Source organism: Simochromis diagramma, unplaced genomic scaffold, assembly GCF_900408965.1.
Source record: "Simochromis diagramma unplaced genomic scaffold, fSimDia1.1 OVJJ01000510.1, whole genome shotgun sequence".
Lineage (NCBI taxonomy): Eukaryota > Metazoa > Chordata > Actinopteri > Cichliformes > Cichlidae > Simochromis > Simochromis diagramma.
Window position 1 is genome coordinate 846,774 of NW_024387326.1, and position 18,651 is coordinate 865,424.

At 43.8% G+C, this 18,651-nt stretch overlaps 1 protein-coding gene across 2 annotated transcripts; it reads right to left on the bottom strand.

Annotated features, from left to right (window-relative positions):
• Positions 1 to 1,571: 1,571 nt before the first annotated feature.
• LOC120717718 (ras-related protein Rab-37-like) lies at positions 1,572 to 17,013 on the bottom strand. 2 transcript variants are annotated; one of them, XM_040005920.1, is made up of 9 exons: positions 16,337 to 17,008; positions 15,248 to 15,358; positions 8,737 to 8,778; positions 7,024 to 7,090; positions 6,832 to 6,884; positions 6,354 to 6,419; positions 5,557 to 5,613; positions 5,399 to 5,475; positions 1,572 to 2,664 (listed from the first exon to the last, which is right to left on the bottom strand). In XM_040005920.1, the coding sequence occupies exons 1-9, from the start codon at positions 16,445 to 16,447 to the stop codon at positions 2,562 to 2,564; spliced, it is 687 nt and encodes a 228-aa protein (XP_039861854.1). In that variant the 5' UTR covers positions 16,448 to 17,008; the 3' UTR covers positions 1,572 to 2,561. The 2 variants fall into 2 exon arrangements, with proteins under 2 accessions (XP_039861854.1, XP_039861855.1); XM_040005921.1 differs by lacking the exon at positions 15,248 to 15,358 and having other exon boundaries at positions 16,337 to 17,013.
• Positions 17,014 to 18,651: the final 1,638 nt, after the last annotated feature.

Consider the following 18,651-nt stretch of genomic DNA (forward strand, 5'->3'; position numbering starts at 1 on the left):
GGGTGGAGCCCATAAATTATGAACTTTTAACTGGATTTTCTTCAGTTTTACAGCTTTTGCTAAATTCATACTACATCAAAGTGATTAAGTATTTCTATTTTTAATTATTTCTTTATTGTGTAGACAAATCAATACATACTGTTGAAATCACTTTTTTTCTTATATTAGGATATTTCAGGTATTGAATATTCAGTTAAACTTCTTTACATTGAAGTAGAGGGAGTTTTACTGGTCTGACCCACTTAACATCACAGTGGGCTGTGTGTGGCCCACACTGAGATGAGTTTGATGTCCCTGCAGGATACCGTATACTGTTTTTAATGAGAGTGTTTGGGGGGTTGATAAAGACTTGCGACCTCAAATTAGTAACCAGACAAGACCTAGTTATGACTTTCTGATTCACCAGATCGGACTTAAGGGGACTTTCCTTTGGCAGACTGAAATAATGAAGTCTGCATATGTGCAGATAGTCCTAGAGAGCAAAGATTGCTCTAAATGCTCAGCTTCAAATATTTTGTTTTCCTGCTTTTGTCTCTGTATGACATCAAAGAGAGTGAATGTACTCCATATGGTCATCTCATGCACACTGCTCTGTCTGTGAGCACAGATGCCCCACCCACCTGCTGTTTGCGAGGGGCAACCAATCCAAAGAAAGTTAAGTCGTGCTAAAGTACCCGAGTGGAATCCAGTAAAAACAGGTGAAGCTGGAGATGACCGTGATTTAAATGATCAATGTGAACAAACTGGGCATTTTAGGAGCCCTGCATCGACTTTCAAGTACTCCTAAAGTCCAACTTCTGGCTATGCGATCGTCTGTCAACAATAATCAGCATCAGTTTTCAACTCCACTGTCACCCCAAACTCATCTCAGAGATATGAGTGACATGGCAGTGAAAATAGATCCTGACAGGAAGCTGCTCAGCTAAAACCTCGGGCAGGATTTGACTTCTTAGCTGAGAATGCTGCCAGCCCTGATAAGAGGACAGACGCAGAAGCTCTCAGCAGTATGCTGACCACGTGCAGCAGTGGGTTCAAGTTGGTGATGGAAAGTCGCTCAAATAATGCACTTTTATTTCCACAAGAAAGGACCGAAAGCCTCAGTGGGTCTGCTAAGTGAGTCATACTGTAGATGGATGTGAGCCGCCTTCAGGTGTACAGTCAATCACGACTGTGTTCTTAAGTATTTCATGTCTTCTCGCATCACCCCAGTGCACTAGTCCATCTAACCTGTGCAACCACACAGATCCTGAGCATCCTTTCGCAAAAAGCTTGCCTACATACAGTAACATCATAAAACACACTCACAAATCCACAGTTATTAACATGTGTACAGTTATCTACCTGATTGATAAAACACTTTATTTTCTCTAGCTGTTGTTGGAGAATAAACAGGGCAGCTGCTGCCACACAGTGGCTCATTAACTGCAGCACATCTTGCCGTTTGTCAGCGACTCCCACTCAAGCACACACACACACACACACACACACACACACACACACACACACACACACACACACAGACACAGACACAGAAACGCAGACAAGCCAGACTTCAATAAAGCAGCAGCACGTACATTACAAAATATATATATATTTTTATAGATCATATGACAACAAAGCACTTTTTCATGGCACTTTGTGATCACCGTGACAACCTCTCAAGAGAGGACAAATGTGACACAGAGCAAGTCTGACGAGCAAACGTTCATAATGAGCAAAGAACAGCGTACAAAGAAAAGTGATGCACAAATACAGCTTCGCTACAGGCTACACACACTGACATCCACCACCGAAGGGGACACGACAATGGTTGTGTGAGGGGGAGTGCTGTGCTGTTGCTGTGTGTGAGTGGTGCATGTGGAGGGAACAGTGGAAATAATCCCACTGTCTATAGTTACACATACAGTACTCGGGATGGCGTGTCACTGGCCCTGAATTGAATGTACAGACAGACACAGAGTGGGTAAACGCCCTCCAAACGTTGGCTTTATTCTATCTAACAGCAGTACAGATGTGAACAGATGGGATCATTTTAGCTACAATCTCATCGTGAGACTCAGACTCACTTAAAGATTTAAAAGACTGTAAGGCCAAAAAAGGATTCTGTTCACAGCCTGATATAACTGGGATTAAACAAGCTCAGAGTTGTGCAGCAATGAAATGCTATATCCACGCTGGCAATCGCCGGCACCAGCGGTTGTTTAACCTGTTCATTCGTCCCATCCCTGCAGATGGATATAGCGTTTCAGTCCGCAACTTCTGACTGGTAGCTTTGATACAACTGTCACCACAAAAAACCCCACAAATATCTCTACACGTGACATAAAAGGTAGAAATTCACATTTCAAATAGGGGATGGCAACCAATCCAGATTCACTTTCATTCAGCCGAAAGCTCGGTGGAGCGAAGACGAGGACGTCTGCTTCTCAGGTTTTGGTGCAGGGATTGGCTTTCATAAGAGAGACCAGCCTTTTTTTTTTTCTTTTCTTTTTTTTTAACTTTCCCTCCCTCCACATTTCTTTATCTGTATGTGTCTCTCGCTGCCAGATTATCAGCATCAGCTACGGGCCACAGCAGCCAGTCTTGTGCTTCTGAGACTCGATGTAGTCGTGTATCTGGAACTTGGGCTCATTTGGCTGCTGCGTCGCTCTGTGCTTCAGCTCCCTGATAGAGAAAGAGAGAGATGCAGGAAGTTAGATGCAGAGGTGGCGGATGTGTGGGATGGAGCACAGACAGGCTGAGCAAATAAAGAATATGAGAAACGAAGAGAAACGTATCAGGATCTCCGTGTTCTGAGATTTTATCAGAATCCCTCAGGCGTGCTATCATTTAATCTGACATCCACTTAAGACTGCCATCACATCAGCATTACAAATCACCGGCATTAGTTTCATTTGCAGGTCTGGAAGCACACGTTATAAGCCGTCATTGCAGACTTCATGTGAACCTTTTGTAGATTTGCTTCCAGTCAGTAACTCATTAAAATACAGCAATCACACACTTATTATTTAGAGTCCAGAGGAAGCCTGACATGCAAAAAGTCTCATACTAATAATAATTATAGACAACAGGAGCAAACAACAAACTAAACAAAAACCAGTGGTTTGCAGTAGTTGAAGAGGAAGGCTTGATTGCATCAATTTAAAGTCTGAGACAGAGAAGAAAAAAACAACAACCACATAACCGAGAGGAGAACATCAGAGTAAACAACAGAGGTCAGGCGTATGCATGGAGCGGATAACAACCCTCATGTGAAATCTCACCGTTCATTATTCCACAAGCATGACCCGAGCTGAAGAGAATTCATTAGTTTGTTACCTTTGTGGACCGAGCACAAAAACATGCAGAATTTAGTGCAATTTATATTCAGTTCGTACTGCAAAGGGTTCTGTCTTTAAAAGGAGAATAGCTTTTGAAGTCTAACATACGAGATGTCATCAGCGATGATTTACCCTGAAACTTCATTTTTTATTCAGAAAAGAGAAGTAAGCCAAATGTTGATTGCGTTTGCAAGGCCAGCATTGGTCGTCCAGCTTTCATGGCCACTAATGATCCTCAACATCAAATCTGGGCCTGTTTTCTTTGTTTTCTTCTCTTTTCTTAGTTTTTGCAAGTTTGAGGTCGGTGGTGAAATTGACAAATAGGCAACTTCCAGGCAAGTGGTGGAAGTGGTGCAGAGGCACACAAGAAGGGGTATAGTTGCAAAATTTAAAGGTATAGTGTGTAAAATCTCACCACTAGATTTCAGTAAGTTCCAGATTGCAGTCAATTGAAGTCTGTTTTCTTACCCCTTCCAATTAAGTGCATATTCCTAGCTACGGTGGCCCCTGTGGGACAAACACCTCTGGCTGGTGTTTATCTGTAGTGAGTGTGTTTACCTCAGGTGTCAATATGCTGGGTGTCCGCGTGCATTTACTCTGGTAGCTGTAAAACTTTGTGAAAGGGGTCTGATGCAAGCGAGTGAGTCACTAAAGCTCACTGCTGTCTGATGACAGCAATACTGAGGTGAGTTTTTGAGGATATCCTGAACTTTTCTGTCTGTAGGCGTTTCTGTTAGCTGCTGTTAGCGAAACAGTCTTCGAAGTGGATCTAACAGTGTCGGCTTTGGACACCCTGACAGACGTTACACATTAATCAGTGTATATTTATGAATACAACATTCTTTTTTTTTCATTAAATAAATTAAAAAATGACTCATTTTTTTTATTTAGGTAATCAAAAGTGTGATCTACAGACTCCCCACATGGCAAAATGAATGAAACAGCTATGAGACCCAGAAATAAAATGTATGACTGATAAACTATAGCTACAAAAGTATAAACTTTACAATAACTAGATCTACCTTTTTTGCTGATATGTATATTCTGTGCAGTGTCTTTTTAGTTTACTTTTTAGACTGAGTACAAGGTCGTTTTTTAAATAAACCTTTAGTCCATTCTGAGATCAGAATACAACACTAAATACACTACAAGGCTAACAGTGTATTGACGCTCAGATATCCTACCCATATGTGGCCATTAAAGATGTTATTCTAAAACTATGCACATTAATAAGCTATTACATGAGCATAGACTCTTCTGGGAATCGATCCCATTAGAGTTTATAAACTGGCTCAAAGGATTCAAATTCAGCCACAAATACCACTGTAGTCTATGATCCAGTTTATCCCAAAGCTACTGGATGAGGTTATGGTTAAACTCACCCCACAACGCTGGCAGCATATTGTTTAAAAAATTAAATGTTGTGGGATTTCTTTTTCCCATATTGCAACCACCCTGTTCCAAAAAAGACAAAGAGCAGCAGACCAAAAGTATTCAAAACATGCATCTCATGCTCATAACCGCAACAGAACTCTGACTTGGTATGTCCAAAACTCCCCATCACCCATTTAATTTATTTGTTGGCTTTGCATTATTTTCTTCTTGGGTTAGGGTTAGTGATCAGTGATTATTTTAGTCAGATTATATTTTTCTTTTAACTGGAAATTAGGTGGAGTTTAGGCTTTTTTACGCATAGTGGGGGAAAATAAAACACAATTATAATATTAACATTAGCATTCGATCATACATCTCTTAAACCTGCATTATTTGCTCCTTTTAAGACTTGAGGATAGCCTGAAAAATTTAAAAAAGAATAACATAATTACCCTACTATGCTACCATGGCAACAAAACTGCCTGTTATCACATTAGGCAGACATATTGGTGCTTTACCTGGTAAGATGATGCTATGTGCATGCTGACAGCCAACTAAATCTTCAAAGCCACATTCTATAAAACCAGAAATTATCAGCTGACCTACACCGAAGTGGGTTCTTCGCTTCGGTCAACTAATTTACATAATGTAATCTCATCCATTGTGTACACATAGGTATTGATTACAGGAGGTTTAAAACTTACTTTCCTATAGCTTGAAAAGCCAGGTCCACATTGACTCCGGTCTTGGCACTGGTCTCCATAAATGGTACTCCATATTCCTGAGATGGAAAAAACATTAGAAGAGTAAAGACTCTCCTCTGCTGTGGAGAACATAACCACTTGAAAATGTCACGCATTACCTTGGCCAGCTTCTCCCCGTCCTCCGTCTTCACGACCCTCTCTGCAGCCATGTCTGACTGTAAGACAGCAAACGGAAAAACAAGTCATCACAGTGTAGGTGACGGGTCACAGATTCACCATGCCATCCGCTACATCTCGTCAGCCGGCACGTCCTGTCTCTTATCTGGCAGCCGGGCCGCCAGCTGGTGAGCCAGATCTCCTTCAGACTGGTGAAATGTCAGAATCTCCACCTCCAGCAGAAGACCGATGCCACCAGTCCCGCTGCTTTCACAGCAAACAATCTGAGCTGCTGCTACGTGACATCTAAGACCCTTGAGACGAGTGAGTTTTCTCTGAGCCACCAGAGGGAGCTTTTAGATATATTAGCAATGACTGCTGTTGCAGTGAGACAGGAAAATGTCTCTTTTCATCACCAGAAGCGCTTTGCGGGAAATATTCAATGCATCGGCCGCTTTAAGCAAAGCAACAGCAGTTTAGTGAGGCACTGTTTTTGGATGAATGTATCCTTAATAGTCATGATGATGGAATAACACCGGATGATGGATGAAAGCGACAAATTTGAAAACAGGCCGTCTCTGTGTGCACAAGTGTGCACATTAAAAGCACACAAATCAGAGGAGACACACAGCAACACGATCGGGACATCAATTTGTGCGCTTGTAAACGTTATGTTAAGAGATTAAGAGTTTGCATTCGTGCATGTGTGACAAAGTGTGACAACGGCGTGTTAAAATTGTGCAAAGGACTTGTTATGCTCCTAATCTTTTATGTAACACTAAACGGAAGCTATGCTCACCTTGTTGCCGAGCAACATGATGACCACATCCTTCTGGGCATGCTCGTGTATTTCAGTCAGCCAAGCCTTCAAAAGTAGAAAAGATAGACAGTCAGAGGAGGAGGAGGATATTGGTCAATTAAAAAAAAAAAAAAAAGCAAACACCACCAGATGAAGCAAGCGCTCTGCTGTTCCTCCTGAGCAGTGCGTTATTACCACCCTCCAATCAATCATGGCGTCACTGAGTCACTCTTGTCCTTGAATGTTTTTATTGCTTTTCATTATTGAAACTGTGTAACCAAGCAAATGATAACATCTTGTCATTCTAAAGAGAGAAGACGCTACGGGCCCCCGCAGTACTTTGCATGTAAATAGAGTTTAACGTTCAGCTTGAGGGGGCTTGGGAGCAGGAAGTGAAAATAAACACAGAGCAGAGAGGAGCAATGAGAGGCAGAGGCAGCGAAAGCACAAGGGGGAAAGTAATCTGAGAAAGTCTTACCCTGATGTTGTCAAATGATGGCTTGCTGGTGATATCATAAAGCAGGAGTAACGCTGTGAGAAAGGAAACATTTAAAAAAGGGCTATTCTTTCATAGATGAACACACACACTGCTTTGCTTCATTACCTACTCTAGACCTTCCCCCACACAGAGAGCATGAGGAAGTAAAATACATAAAAATGCAAAGGTTACCTTGGGCATCTCTGTAGTAGGCGTGCGTTACACTGCGGAATCTCTCTTGGCCGGCTGTATCCCAGATCTGGGTAACAAAGCACACAGATACATGGTATGCAAACACTGGTGTGCATCCTGATCTACCCTCACGAAATACAAGACAGCTTGTTGTCAGCAGCACGCACTGCGAGCGATAATACCTCTCCACAAAGCTCTAACGCAGTAAAGCGTGAAGATTTGATTCAAATCCAGAATCTGAGTAGTTGAAGTTAGAAGTTAAAGCTTGCTGATAAAGCTAAACTTTGTATTTTTGTAGCTTTTTGCTCACTGGTCACTTCATTAGGTACACCTTGCTATTACCGGATTGGACCCTCAGATCTGCCTCAATTCATGAAGGTGCTGCAAATATTCCTCAGAAGTTTGGATTCATGTTGGCATGATAGCATCACACAGTTGCTGCAGATTTGTCGGCTGCATGTCATTGATGTGAGTCTCCCCTTCCACCACATCCCAAAGGTGCTCGGTTGGATTGAGATCTGGTGATTGTAGAGGCCGCTGCACTACAGTCCAGCCCATCTGGCACCAACAAACATACCACGTTCAAAGTCACTTTTAATCATCTATCTTCCACATTCTGATGCTCGATTTGAGCATGTCGCCCTAACCATCTCTACATCCCTAAATGTTGCTGCCATGTGATTGGATGATTACATATTTGCGTTACAAGAGCAGCTGAACAGGTGTACCTAATGAAGCGGCCCGGGCGTATAATTATAATAAATGACCAGCTTGGCCATTTAGCTCATTGTCTTGCAAAATTACTGGCTCTAGTAGAGAAACTGCTAAATTAGTTGGCCTAGTGTAGCAGCTGTTTTCTTGAATACATCCTTAAATAAATCCTGCATTTTTACTATATTTGACTATATTCTAGGCATTTCTCAGCATTTAGTTCAATATCAAATGAAATTAATTTAGTTGTTTGTATATAGACATGTGGTGTTTCTGTTAATTCAGCATGTTGGCAGGTTGTAGGGCTGCTTCTGAACTTCCTGAGCCACTATGTAGGTTAACATACAATATTAAGCTATATGCTTTTTTTTAAAAACCCCAGTGTTTCCAAAACACAAATCAAAGAGCGAAGCAAGTCACGCTAAACAAATGATTTGTAATGTCAAATAAATGGTATGAGGAAATGTTGAATACATCCTGTCCACCTGCTGCAATTCATCCAGCCCCTTTGAAGTCTCTGAACCTTTCTGAGACTTTAGATTTTTTGCTGTAACTCATTACGTCTATTTTGGGATTAATCACAGGATTTTTTTCCCCTAATGTATAATGCTTGCAAAAGAAGAGAGGCTAAGATAGCAGAGGCGTCTAAATCTGTTGCCTCCCACTCAGTGTTGAATGAACAGGTCATAATGATAGACTGCCATGTTTTGGGGGACTGTGTGCCAACAGCATGCTGCCGGAATAAAACCCCAAATCCCTTTTTACTAACACAATATCTTTAACTGGATATCTTTAACAGTGGTTAAAATCACAGATTTCATTTAAATGGAGAAATCACTTTTTCTTTTCCAGGTAATTTTGGATTCTCTATCATCTCCCACCCTGGATGAACTGAGGTGAACCTAAAGCTGAGGCCATTAAAGCTGCTTGAGGGATGAAAGAGGAGCTGTCATGCGATGAGGTGAAATGCAGGCAGACATCGACAAGGTGCAACGCTCTCACCTGTAGCTTGACTTTCAGGTTGTCGACATCCACCACTTTATTCTAAGAAAACAAGGAGAGTCTGCGTGAGACAAGTCACCATATGTTTAGAGACTGGAGTGCTGCGGAAATGGCACAGAAATGAATGACGAACATCACAGCGGACCAAAAAAGCTCATGGACTCAGCGTGTGACAAAAAGAAACAAGGCGACTAAAAGTGGATTTGAATGCTGGCAGGGAAAGTAATTTGCAACACCCACACAACAGCGAGGTCTTTGGGATAAGAGACTTAATTACACAACAGTGAGAAAGAGGACTGGCAGCAGAACAACGGACTCCCCCGTTAATTTCCTGCCGCCCTGTAGGGGTGCCCTCTGATTTCCTGTTTTTAAAAAAGAAAAGAAAAGATCAGTCTAAAATAGTTTAGGCGACCCGGCTAAAAAAAATAGTGCTGTGATTAAGATGCTGCAAATTTTGGTACTGATCCGATAACGAGTAAATACAGGGCCATTATTGCAGATACCAGTTCCAGTATCGATACTTTTAACCCATAAAGACAGGAGGTGAGAGCAGCGTGTCATGATTTATGACATCAGTCTGGGAACACATTTTAATGAACGCTAATGAGTTTTGTTTTCCACAATAATAGATTGATACAACAAAACACACATTTTACACTTTCATCTATGTGAAATCTGTGAATATAGTGCATGCTTGAAGTTGGAGGTTTATATTTACATACATATATATATACACATATACATATATATATATATATATATATATATGTATGTGTATATATATATATATATATATACATATACATATACACGCAGCTGGATAGCGTAGTGGTTAGACTACACGCCTTTGGAGCAGAGGATCGCAAGTTCGATTCCTGCCTGGGGCGTCTGTATCCAGTAAGGGTCCTAAGGCTAGACCCCCTATGCTAAGCGAGCCTACCGCAGACATGAGCGAGACAGATAAATATGAAGGCATGCCGGCTCGGACGTCGCCCGGATCAACAAGGTCCGCGTCAGGTGTTGAGGAACCAGGGCACCCTGACGAAAAGTGGGCTACTGGAACAAGAAGGCATCGGTGGGCAAGAGACGAAAACAGGGCGTTGTTGGAATGCTACTACGCAAGTAACCCCGGCAGAAGGGGCTACATGAATAGGATGACGGACCTATGGATTCTTCGATACCCAACATCCACAATGACGGCGAAACAACTAGTAGCTCAGTGTTCCAACATTCGAAAGAAGGGACTGCTCTCACAGCTAGAGATTGACGAGGTACAACACAAATGCTATGGCAAGGAGGAGTCAGGACGCCAGGTCAGGGGGGAGATATCATCACCCCCACCCGAGATTGGGTACATAGCCCCAAGTGCGATAGGAGAAGGATCGTTGAGTGCGAGAGGAACTGACCTGAAAAATAGGATCATGGCCAAGCTTGAAACCTGGATCCCCCTTAGCCGGTTACCAAGATTACGTGAAGTACCCTCAGAAGGTCTGCTAGATGATGTTAATGCAGCACTACGGGCAATACCTACAACCACGATTACCGACACTAACAAGCTGATCTACAATACGGCATCAGTGAGATGCTTGGCTACAAGTTGAACAGCCACAAGGGGCAGTACCCTCCATGGAGAAGGAGGCTAGAGGGCAAGATCAAAGTAGCACGGAGGGAGGTTAGCCAACTAACGGAGTTGCAGAAAGGTGCATAAGAAATACAGCAAGCTGTCCATACCTGAGGCCTTGGAAACTGCCAAGCAAAGACTCACAGCCTTGGCCAGCCGCTTGAGGAGGTACACCAGAGAGATAGAAGGCAGGAGAATAAACCAGCTGTTCTCCACAGAACCAGCAAAGGTGTACTCTCAGTGGCAAGGGAACAATAATAAGAGAACAGCACCACCAAGGCTGGAGACGGAGCAATACTGGAAGAGCATATGGGAGAAGGACGCAACCCATAACGGCAATGCTCAGTGGCTAGTGGATCTGAGGGCAGACCACAGCGACCTCCCTGAACAGGGTCCAGTAACCATCACAGTGGCAGATATCCAAGAAAGGGTCTCCAGTATGAAGAGTTGGACAGCACCAGGGCCCGACATGGTTCACGCCTACTGGCTAAAGAAGCTGACTGCACTCCACGAGCGTCTGGCAGCACAAATGAACCAGCTGCTAGTTAACGAGAGACACCCGGAATGGCTAACCGAAGGTCGGACGGTCCTGATCCCCAAGAAGGGACCGGTCCCCTCCAACTACCGACCAATAACCTGCCTCAGTACTACATGGAAGCTCCTGTCAGGCATCGTATCGGCTAAGATGAACAGGCACATGGGTCAATACATGAGTGGGACACAGAAAGGAATTGGCAAGAATACCAGAGGCGCAAAACACCAGCTACTGGTAGACAGAACAGTCAGCCGAGACTGCAAGACCAGACTGACCAACCTGTGCACTGCCTGGATTGATTACAAGAAGGCCTATGACTCAATGCCCCACAGCTGGATACTGGAATGCCTAGAATTGTACAAGATCAATGGGACCCTAAGAGCCTTCATCAGGAACTCAATGGGGATGTGGCGTACAACACTAGAGGCCAACTCCAAGCCCATAGCACAAGTCACCATCAAGTGCGGGATCTACCAAGGAGATGCTCTGTCCCCACTGCTGTTCTGCATAGGCCTGAACCCCCTCAGTGAGATCATTAACAAGACTGGCTACGGATACCGACTACGGAACGGAGCAGTTGTCAGCCACCTCCTGTACATGGATGAAATCAAGCTGTATGCCAAGAGTGAACGAGACATCGATTCACTGATCCACACTACCAGGCTATACAGCAATGACATTGGAATGTCGTTCGGACTGGAGAAGTGTAGTCGGATGGTAACAAAGAGAGGGAAGGTAGTCAGAACTGAGGGGATTGAACTACCAGAAGGCAACATTGCAGACATAGAGGACAGTTACAAGTACCTGGGGATCCCACAGGCGAATGGGAACCATGAAGAGGCCGCTAGAAAGGCTGCAACCACCAAGTACCTGCAGAGAGTCAGGCAAGTCCTGAGGAGTCAGCTGAATGGTAAGAACAAGATCCGGGCCATCAACACGTACGCCCTGCCCGTGATCAGGTACCCTGCTGGGGTAATAGGCTGGCCAAAGGAGGAGATAGAAGCCACTGACATAAAGACAAGAAAGCTCCTTACCATGCATGGAGGGTTTCACCCCAAGTCCAGCACCCTGAGGCTGTACGCTAAGCGGAAGGAAGGGGGCCGGGGACTGGTGAGTGTCAGCACCACAGTCCAGGATGAGACAACGAACATCCAAGAATACATTGGGAAGATGGCCCCAACTGACCGAGTGCTCAGTGAATACCTCAGGCAGCAGAAACCCAAGAAAGAGGAGGGAGACGAGGAACCATCATGGAAGGACAGGCCCCTGCACGGTATGTACCACCGGCAGATAGAGGAGGTGGCTGATATCCAGAAATCCTACCAGTGGCTGGACAAAGCTGGACTGAAAGACAGCACAGAGGCACTAATCATGGCAGCACAAGAACAAGCTCTGAGCACAAGATCCATAGAGGCTGGGGTCTATCACACCAGGCAAGACCCCAGGTGCAGGCTGTGTAAAGATGCCCCAGAGACAATCCAGCACATAACAGCAGGGTGCAAGATGCTAGCAGGCAAAGCATACATGGAACGCCATAACCAGGTGGCCGGCGTAGTGTACAGGAACATCTGTGCCGAGTATAACCTGGAAGTCCCGAGGTCAAAATGGGAGATGCCCCCAAGGGTGGTGGAGAATGACCGAGCTAAGATCCTGTGGGACTTCCAGATATGGTGGTGGCTAACCAACCGGACATAGTGGTGGTAGACAAACAGAAGAAGATGGCCGTAGTGATCGATGTAGCGGTTCCGAATGACAGCAATATCAGGAAGAAGGAACACGAGAAGCTGGAGAAATACCAAGGGCTCAGAGAAGAGCTCGAGAGGATGTGGAGGGTGAAGGTAACGGTGGTCCCCGTGGTAATCGGAGCACTAGGTGCGGTGACTCCCAAGCTAGGCGAGTGGCTCCAGCAGATCCCGGGAATAACATCAGAGATCTCTGTCCAGAAGAGCGCAGTCCTGGGAACAGCTAAGATACTGCGCAGGACCCTCAAGCTCCCAGGCCTCTGGTAGAGGACCCGAGCTTGAAGGATAAACCGCCCGCAGGGGCGTGCTGGGTGTTTTTATATATATATATATATATATATATATATATATATATATATATATATATATATGTATGTATGTAGTATATATATGTATGTTATAATATATATATAATATAGATATATATATATATATATACACACACACATCCTGACATATATAATATATACATATATATATATATACAACAGATACATATATTATATATATATATATATATATACATACAGCATATATATATATATATATATACATATATACATATATATATATATATATATATATATATATACATATATACATATATATATATATATATATATACATATATACATATATACATATATATATATATATATACATATATACATATAATATATATATATATATACATATATACATATATACATATATATATATATACATATATACATATATATATATATATATATATATATATATATACATATATATATATATACATATATATATATGTATATATATATATATGTATGTAAATTAATTATTTAAATAAAATTCAGAGGTTTTAATACTGAACTGAGGCTAGAAACAAAATATGGATATATCGATCGTGTTGCACTAGTATCGATCCAATACCAGTACCAACATTCGTATAGATACTATCGATGTTTGGATGATCTGGCCACCTTCGCTAAAACAAACAACAACAAAAAAAGACTACAGATTTTTGAAATCTGTAGAAAATCTGTTGAAAACAGATTTTTGGGAAGGGTGCAAAAGAGGAGCAAACAACAAGAGTTCTGCAGTGCGTTGCATCATGGGGGTAAAGGGAGAGTTTGAGGGGGGTTTTCATGCCACCGTGACCTGCAGGACGAAACCAGGTCATATGCATATTTCAAGCATGTACTGCAAAAAACACCACGACACGAAGGAAGTATGACTCGCGAGTGCACTTCCTTAATCAGTCTGAAACTTCATATCAGTGACAGGTCATCTCAAACGCTCTCTGCCTTTCCTGCAAAAGCACGGAAGTACGCACATCAAAAAGAAAAAGAAAAAAGACAGAAAAACATAACACAAAAGCCGCACAGAAACACAAATAACGAAACCTCTATGACGTGTGCAAGGCTGTCACTGGCAGCAACGAGCTGCCACCTGCTGAATCGTCTGCTTTTGGCGGAATGGACATGGTTCAACCCCTGCATTAGTTGCCATGGGTTTCCATTTTCTCCCCCCCACAAAATTATGACGTGAGAGGAGCCCGCATGCTGAGTAACTGCTACAAGGAAGCATGCCGAAAATAGACCGGCCATGTTACAAGCTGCAACAATACACTGCCTGTCTGCCTGTGCATGCGTATGAGACCTTTTCACCTTTCTCCCAAATGTGACAACAAAAGGTGACTCTCTGCCAGGCCCTCAGTCTGACACTACAAACGAATGCAAGTGTTGATCGGTGTTGATGCATTTTATGAATTGGCTGCAGCACTTGTTGCTGAGCGAGGGGAGGCAGAGTGAGAGATGCTGATGCGTCGTGTACCTGTCAGACATCCATTACGCTCCTTCGTGTCTGCACCTCCATCCAGAGAAGACAATACATCACTTTGGCTAATGCAGCACAATTTCCTCCTCGAACCACCCCCACCCACCTACCCATCCAACCCCCTACTTGACTTGCCATTAGTGAGAGTGCTTTGCTCTGATTGGAGGATAACTCGGATGCTGAGGGTGAGCCTGTCCACTCGGTCCGAGCAGCACATTTGCCCGTTTGCATCAAATCCAGCACTGTGTGGGTTGTGTGTGTGTGCGCGCACACGAGGTGTGTGTGAATAAGAGCTCGTCTGTCAGCATGGTGACTCCTCCAGGACTGAGCTGAGCTGCAGCCAATCTTTCTGGGAGACAGGGACGTGGGCAGGCATCTGCCAAGACATTTATGAAGCAGTCCGCAGCCTAACAGCACAAGTGGTCTGTGAACTCCACTGATATTTTTTTTTGTACATTTGGTGCCATCAACGCAGAATGACGAAGTGTTCCTCGCAGAAACTGCAGGGTGATAATTGGGTCGATGTCGCTCGTTAACAGACAGATTACTGTTGTTTTTGTTGTTTTGCGGATAGTATTAGGTTGTTTTTGCACACGTAAGTTATTGCTTCATATGATTAACAAGAATACTGACACACACACACACACACACACACACACACACACACACACACACACACACACACACACACACACACACACACACACACACACACACACACGGAAAGGCTCATAGAGAAATTGAGCATCATTATGGTTTATTGGGTGACTTCTACAGAATCTCTCTCACCCTAAAGTCTATTCCAACGGTGGCTATAAAGTTGCCTCCCAGAAATGCCCCATCTTTGAAGCGCACCAAGAGGCATGTCTTCCCCACGGCCGAATCTCCCAGCAACATCACCTAGAGCAAACCCACCACCAAAGAAGAAGAAGAGGGGACAACAGGTTACAGCTGATCAAAACAAACAAACAAAACAAAAACCCATTGACACAAAAATAAACCGACAGATGTGCGTTGCATTAAACACACTGCATGAACATTTCACAGCTGGAATCATACAGTTTGACACCCACGACCACGCTGTGCAGTATATCATGTATCAAGCTTGTATAATGTAGGCAAACACAGCCACAGTACACTACAGTGTTGACTTAGCCGCCACCAGGATGTGACACTTTGCAAGTACTGGGGGGGTTAAGATGTGATCAGCCAACTCTGTAATTTTACTCTCGTCATTTTTTTTAATTTTCTTTCCAGCAGGCACCCCTTTCCAATCACTATAATTACAACAACGGGGGTGCGTAATTGTACAATCAATCCAGCAGCATGAAGGTGAAAATATTACGCGTTGCTTACACCGAGTCATGGCTGCTTCAATAAAAGAAAAAGCACGCCATGCAAATGCGCACGGGCTAACAGAGTTGCACTTGAATGCAAGTTTTGCTGCCGTCTCTGTGAGTTGATGGAACAGTGTGAAAAAGCTGGGCGGCTCTCATTCAGCAGAAGCTGTGAGGAGCAACAAGTACACCCTCTGCAAACATCTGGGCGGACGAGGATTTAGAGCCTCCTCAAAGAAAGGTTTATTCAGCACCAAACCGGGTGGATGACTTGTCTGCTATGCTGTCATTATGCAAACTGTAAAAAAAATAATGGCCTGTTAAAAGGCAGAGCCTTCAGATTGCATTTCTTTTCTCTCTCTCGCTTGTGATCACCAGTGAGCGCTGCACATGTGAAAAGTCAATAATCGTGTTGCTGCTGCTGAAGGTACACCCAGCTGTCACAGTGCAATAAATGTACACACCTGTTCCAACTGTAGCACCACAAAAAAGGCAAAACAAGCCCCCCCGAACACAGACACAACAAGACGGAAATACACACCTTGAAGGCAATATCGTAATACTCGTTAATAGACGCGCATCTCTCCAAGACATATTTTGATGTGCCGTTTTTTGCCTGCTTCTCCGTCAACGATGCCTTTCTCGTGGACATCGCAGTGCCAAGGGAAAGAGCGCAGGCTAAAGAGCCTTCCCCCCTTCCAAAATTAAAAATTAAAAACCCCAAACAGTTCCGATCTCCGAAGGTGTCCAAGAAAACAAAACAAAAACAAAAAAACAGGAAGAAAGACGCGCAAAGAGCCTCCAGCGAGATCTCCGCCAACTCAGTCCCAGTGTCCGCCAACCTCCACCTCTGCTCGCATACTGCGTGTGGCCACGAAAGGATCACCTTCCCAAGTGAAGAAAGGAGGAGAAAAAAATCACACCTCAACTCGCGCACTGTGAGAAGACGCGGAAGAAGACGGTCAAAACTTAAACATCAGCTGCAGCGGCGCCATCCAGCAGTCAAGGAGAAGGCAGTGATGACAAGCAGGCGGAAACATTAGTGTGATTGTTCAGAGCAGAGCGGTGCATCGTGGCGTGGGCAGATCATTAACTGAGCAGCTATGCGAGGACGTCGACGGCGGCTCCGCGGACGATGGTGTGTCTTTCACGCTGACATTGGAGCCGCGGGGGTCAGACGCGCTGACGGCTGACTCATCTGCCACAGGTGGTGGTGCTCGATCGAGAGGATCACCCCCCCACCACCACCACCACCACCACCCCATCCACACACACACGCACAGGTGAGAGGTGGACGGACTACTAGTTTAAAGATTAACAAATCATACTTGGCTGTTCATTTACACCATCATCAACATCCCTGCGCACACACAAAAACCTAATATGTGCCCAATTTTTACAAACATCTTTTTTTGTTATCCTGGGACATTCTATCGAGTCTTGTTAAACTGGTTTGAGTCTTTTGTTATTCTTGCGCCTTCTTGATCGACCAGTTGTCCTCCCAGTTTCCAGCTACAGCAGCAGACAGTGTTTGTCTCCACCTGCCGTTCGGAGAGGAGACTCTCCGCGCTCAGACGGGACTAAAGGCGGCACGGTCACAGATCATTTATGTTACGTAACTGACATGCGATCTGCCGCTCACACATATGAGCTCATGAGTCCCCGTCAGCGGCAGCAGCGTCTCCCCCTCTGGCATTAACATAATGAGAAAACATGGAGCTGGGCATGTCGTGGTTTTGTGGTTGGCATCCTAGCCGTCTGTGTCCGCATTTGTTTTCTGTTTTACTTCCGAGTTTCTTTTTAAAATGGAGATTTAATTCATTTTTGGGGGGGGAGCGACCCCAATCTTCGTGGCTGCGTGTGATCCTTTGTTAAATCATGAGTTAACTGTGGTTAACCACATTGTTTTTTCTTGGAGAGCTGAAAGCCACACCCAGGCCTGATTACTGCCAGACATGTTGGATAAAGAAATCAATGAAACAGAAGCTGTCTGACAAACTGAAGCAGGCTAAAAGATTTCAAAACGCAATATCTCTGTCTGGTTTGTCAATCATCCAGGTCACAGGACTCTAAGGAGCTTGGAAAGAAAAGCAAAAAGTCCAGTCACTTTTCTTTCCAGGCTCCTTAGATGATTTCAAAGTGCAACAGATTTCTAAAAGGAACAGCTGAAAAACAAAGTCACTGACATGTATCAGTCTGTAAAGGGTTACAAAGATATTTCTAAGGCTTTGGGACTCCAGTGAACCACAAAAGGGGGAAAACTTATATTGAATCTTCCCATAAATTTCTTGCCAACAAAAACGGACTGCAGGAGCGCATCAGCGATTCATTCAGGTCACAAAGAACCCAGAACAACATCTAAAGAACTGCAGGCCTCATTTGCCTCAGTTAAATTCAGAGTTCATGATTCAACAATACAAAAGCGACTGGGATCTATGGAGAAAACCACTGCTGACCAAAAAACACAAAGTTAAACAACTTGTTGCAAATGTTGGAACAATGAGTTCTGCTCTCTACTAGAAAATCCTGAAGGATATTTTCTGACCATGAGTTTGTCCCCTGAAGCTGAAAGGCCCTTGAGTTCTGGAGCAAGACAATGATGTCTTAAATGTCTTAAAATGTCTTAAAAACATCAAAATTAAGCTTTTGGATTGGCCTAGTCAAAGTCATGACCTTAAATAGACTGTTCGTGCTTGAAAACCCTCCAGTGTGGCTGAATTAAAACAAATCTGGGCCAAAATTCCTTCTATTGTGTGAAAGATTCACTGTCAGCTATCACAAACACTTGATTGCAGTTCTTGCTACTAAGAGTGGCACAGCCAGTTATTAGGTTTAGAGGGCAATTACTTTTTCACA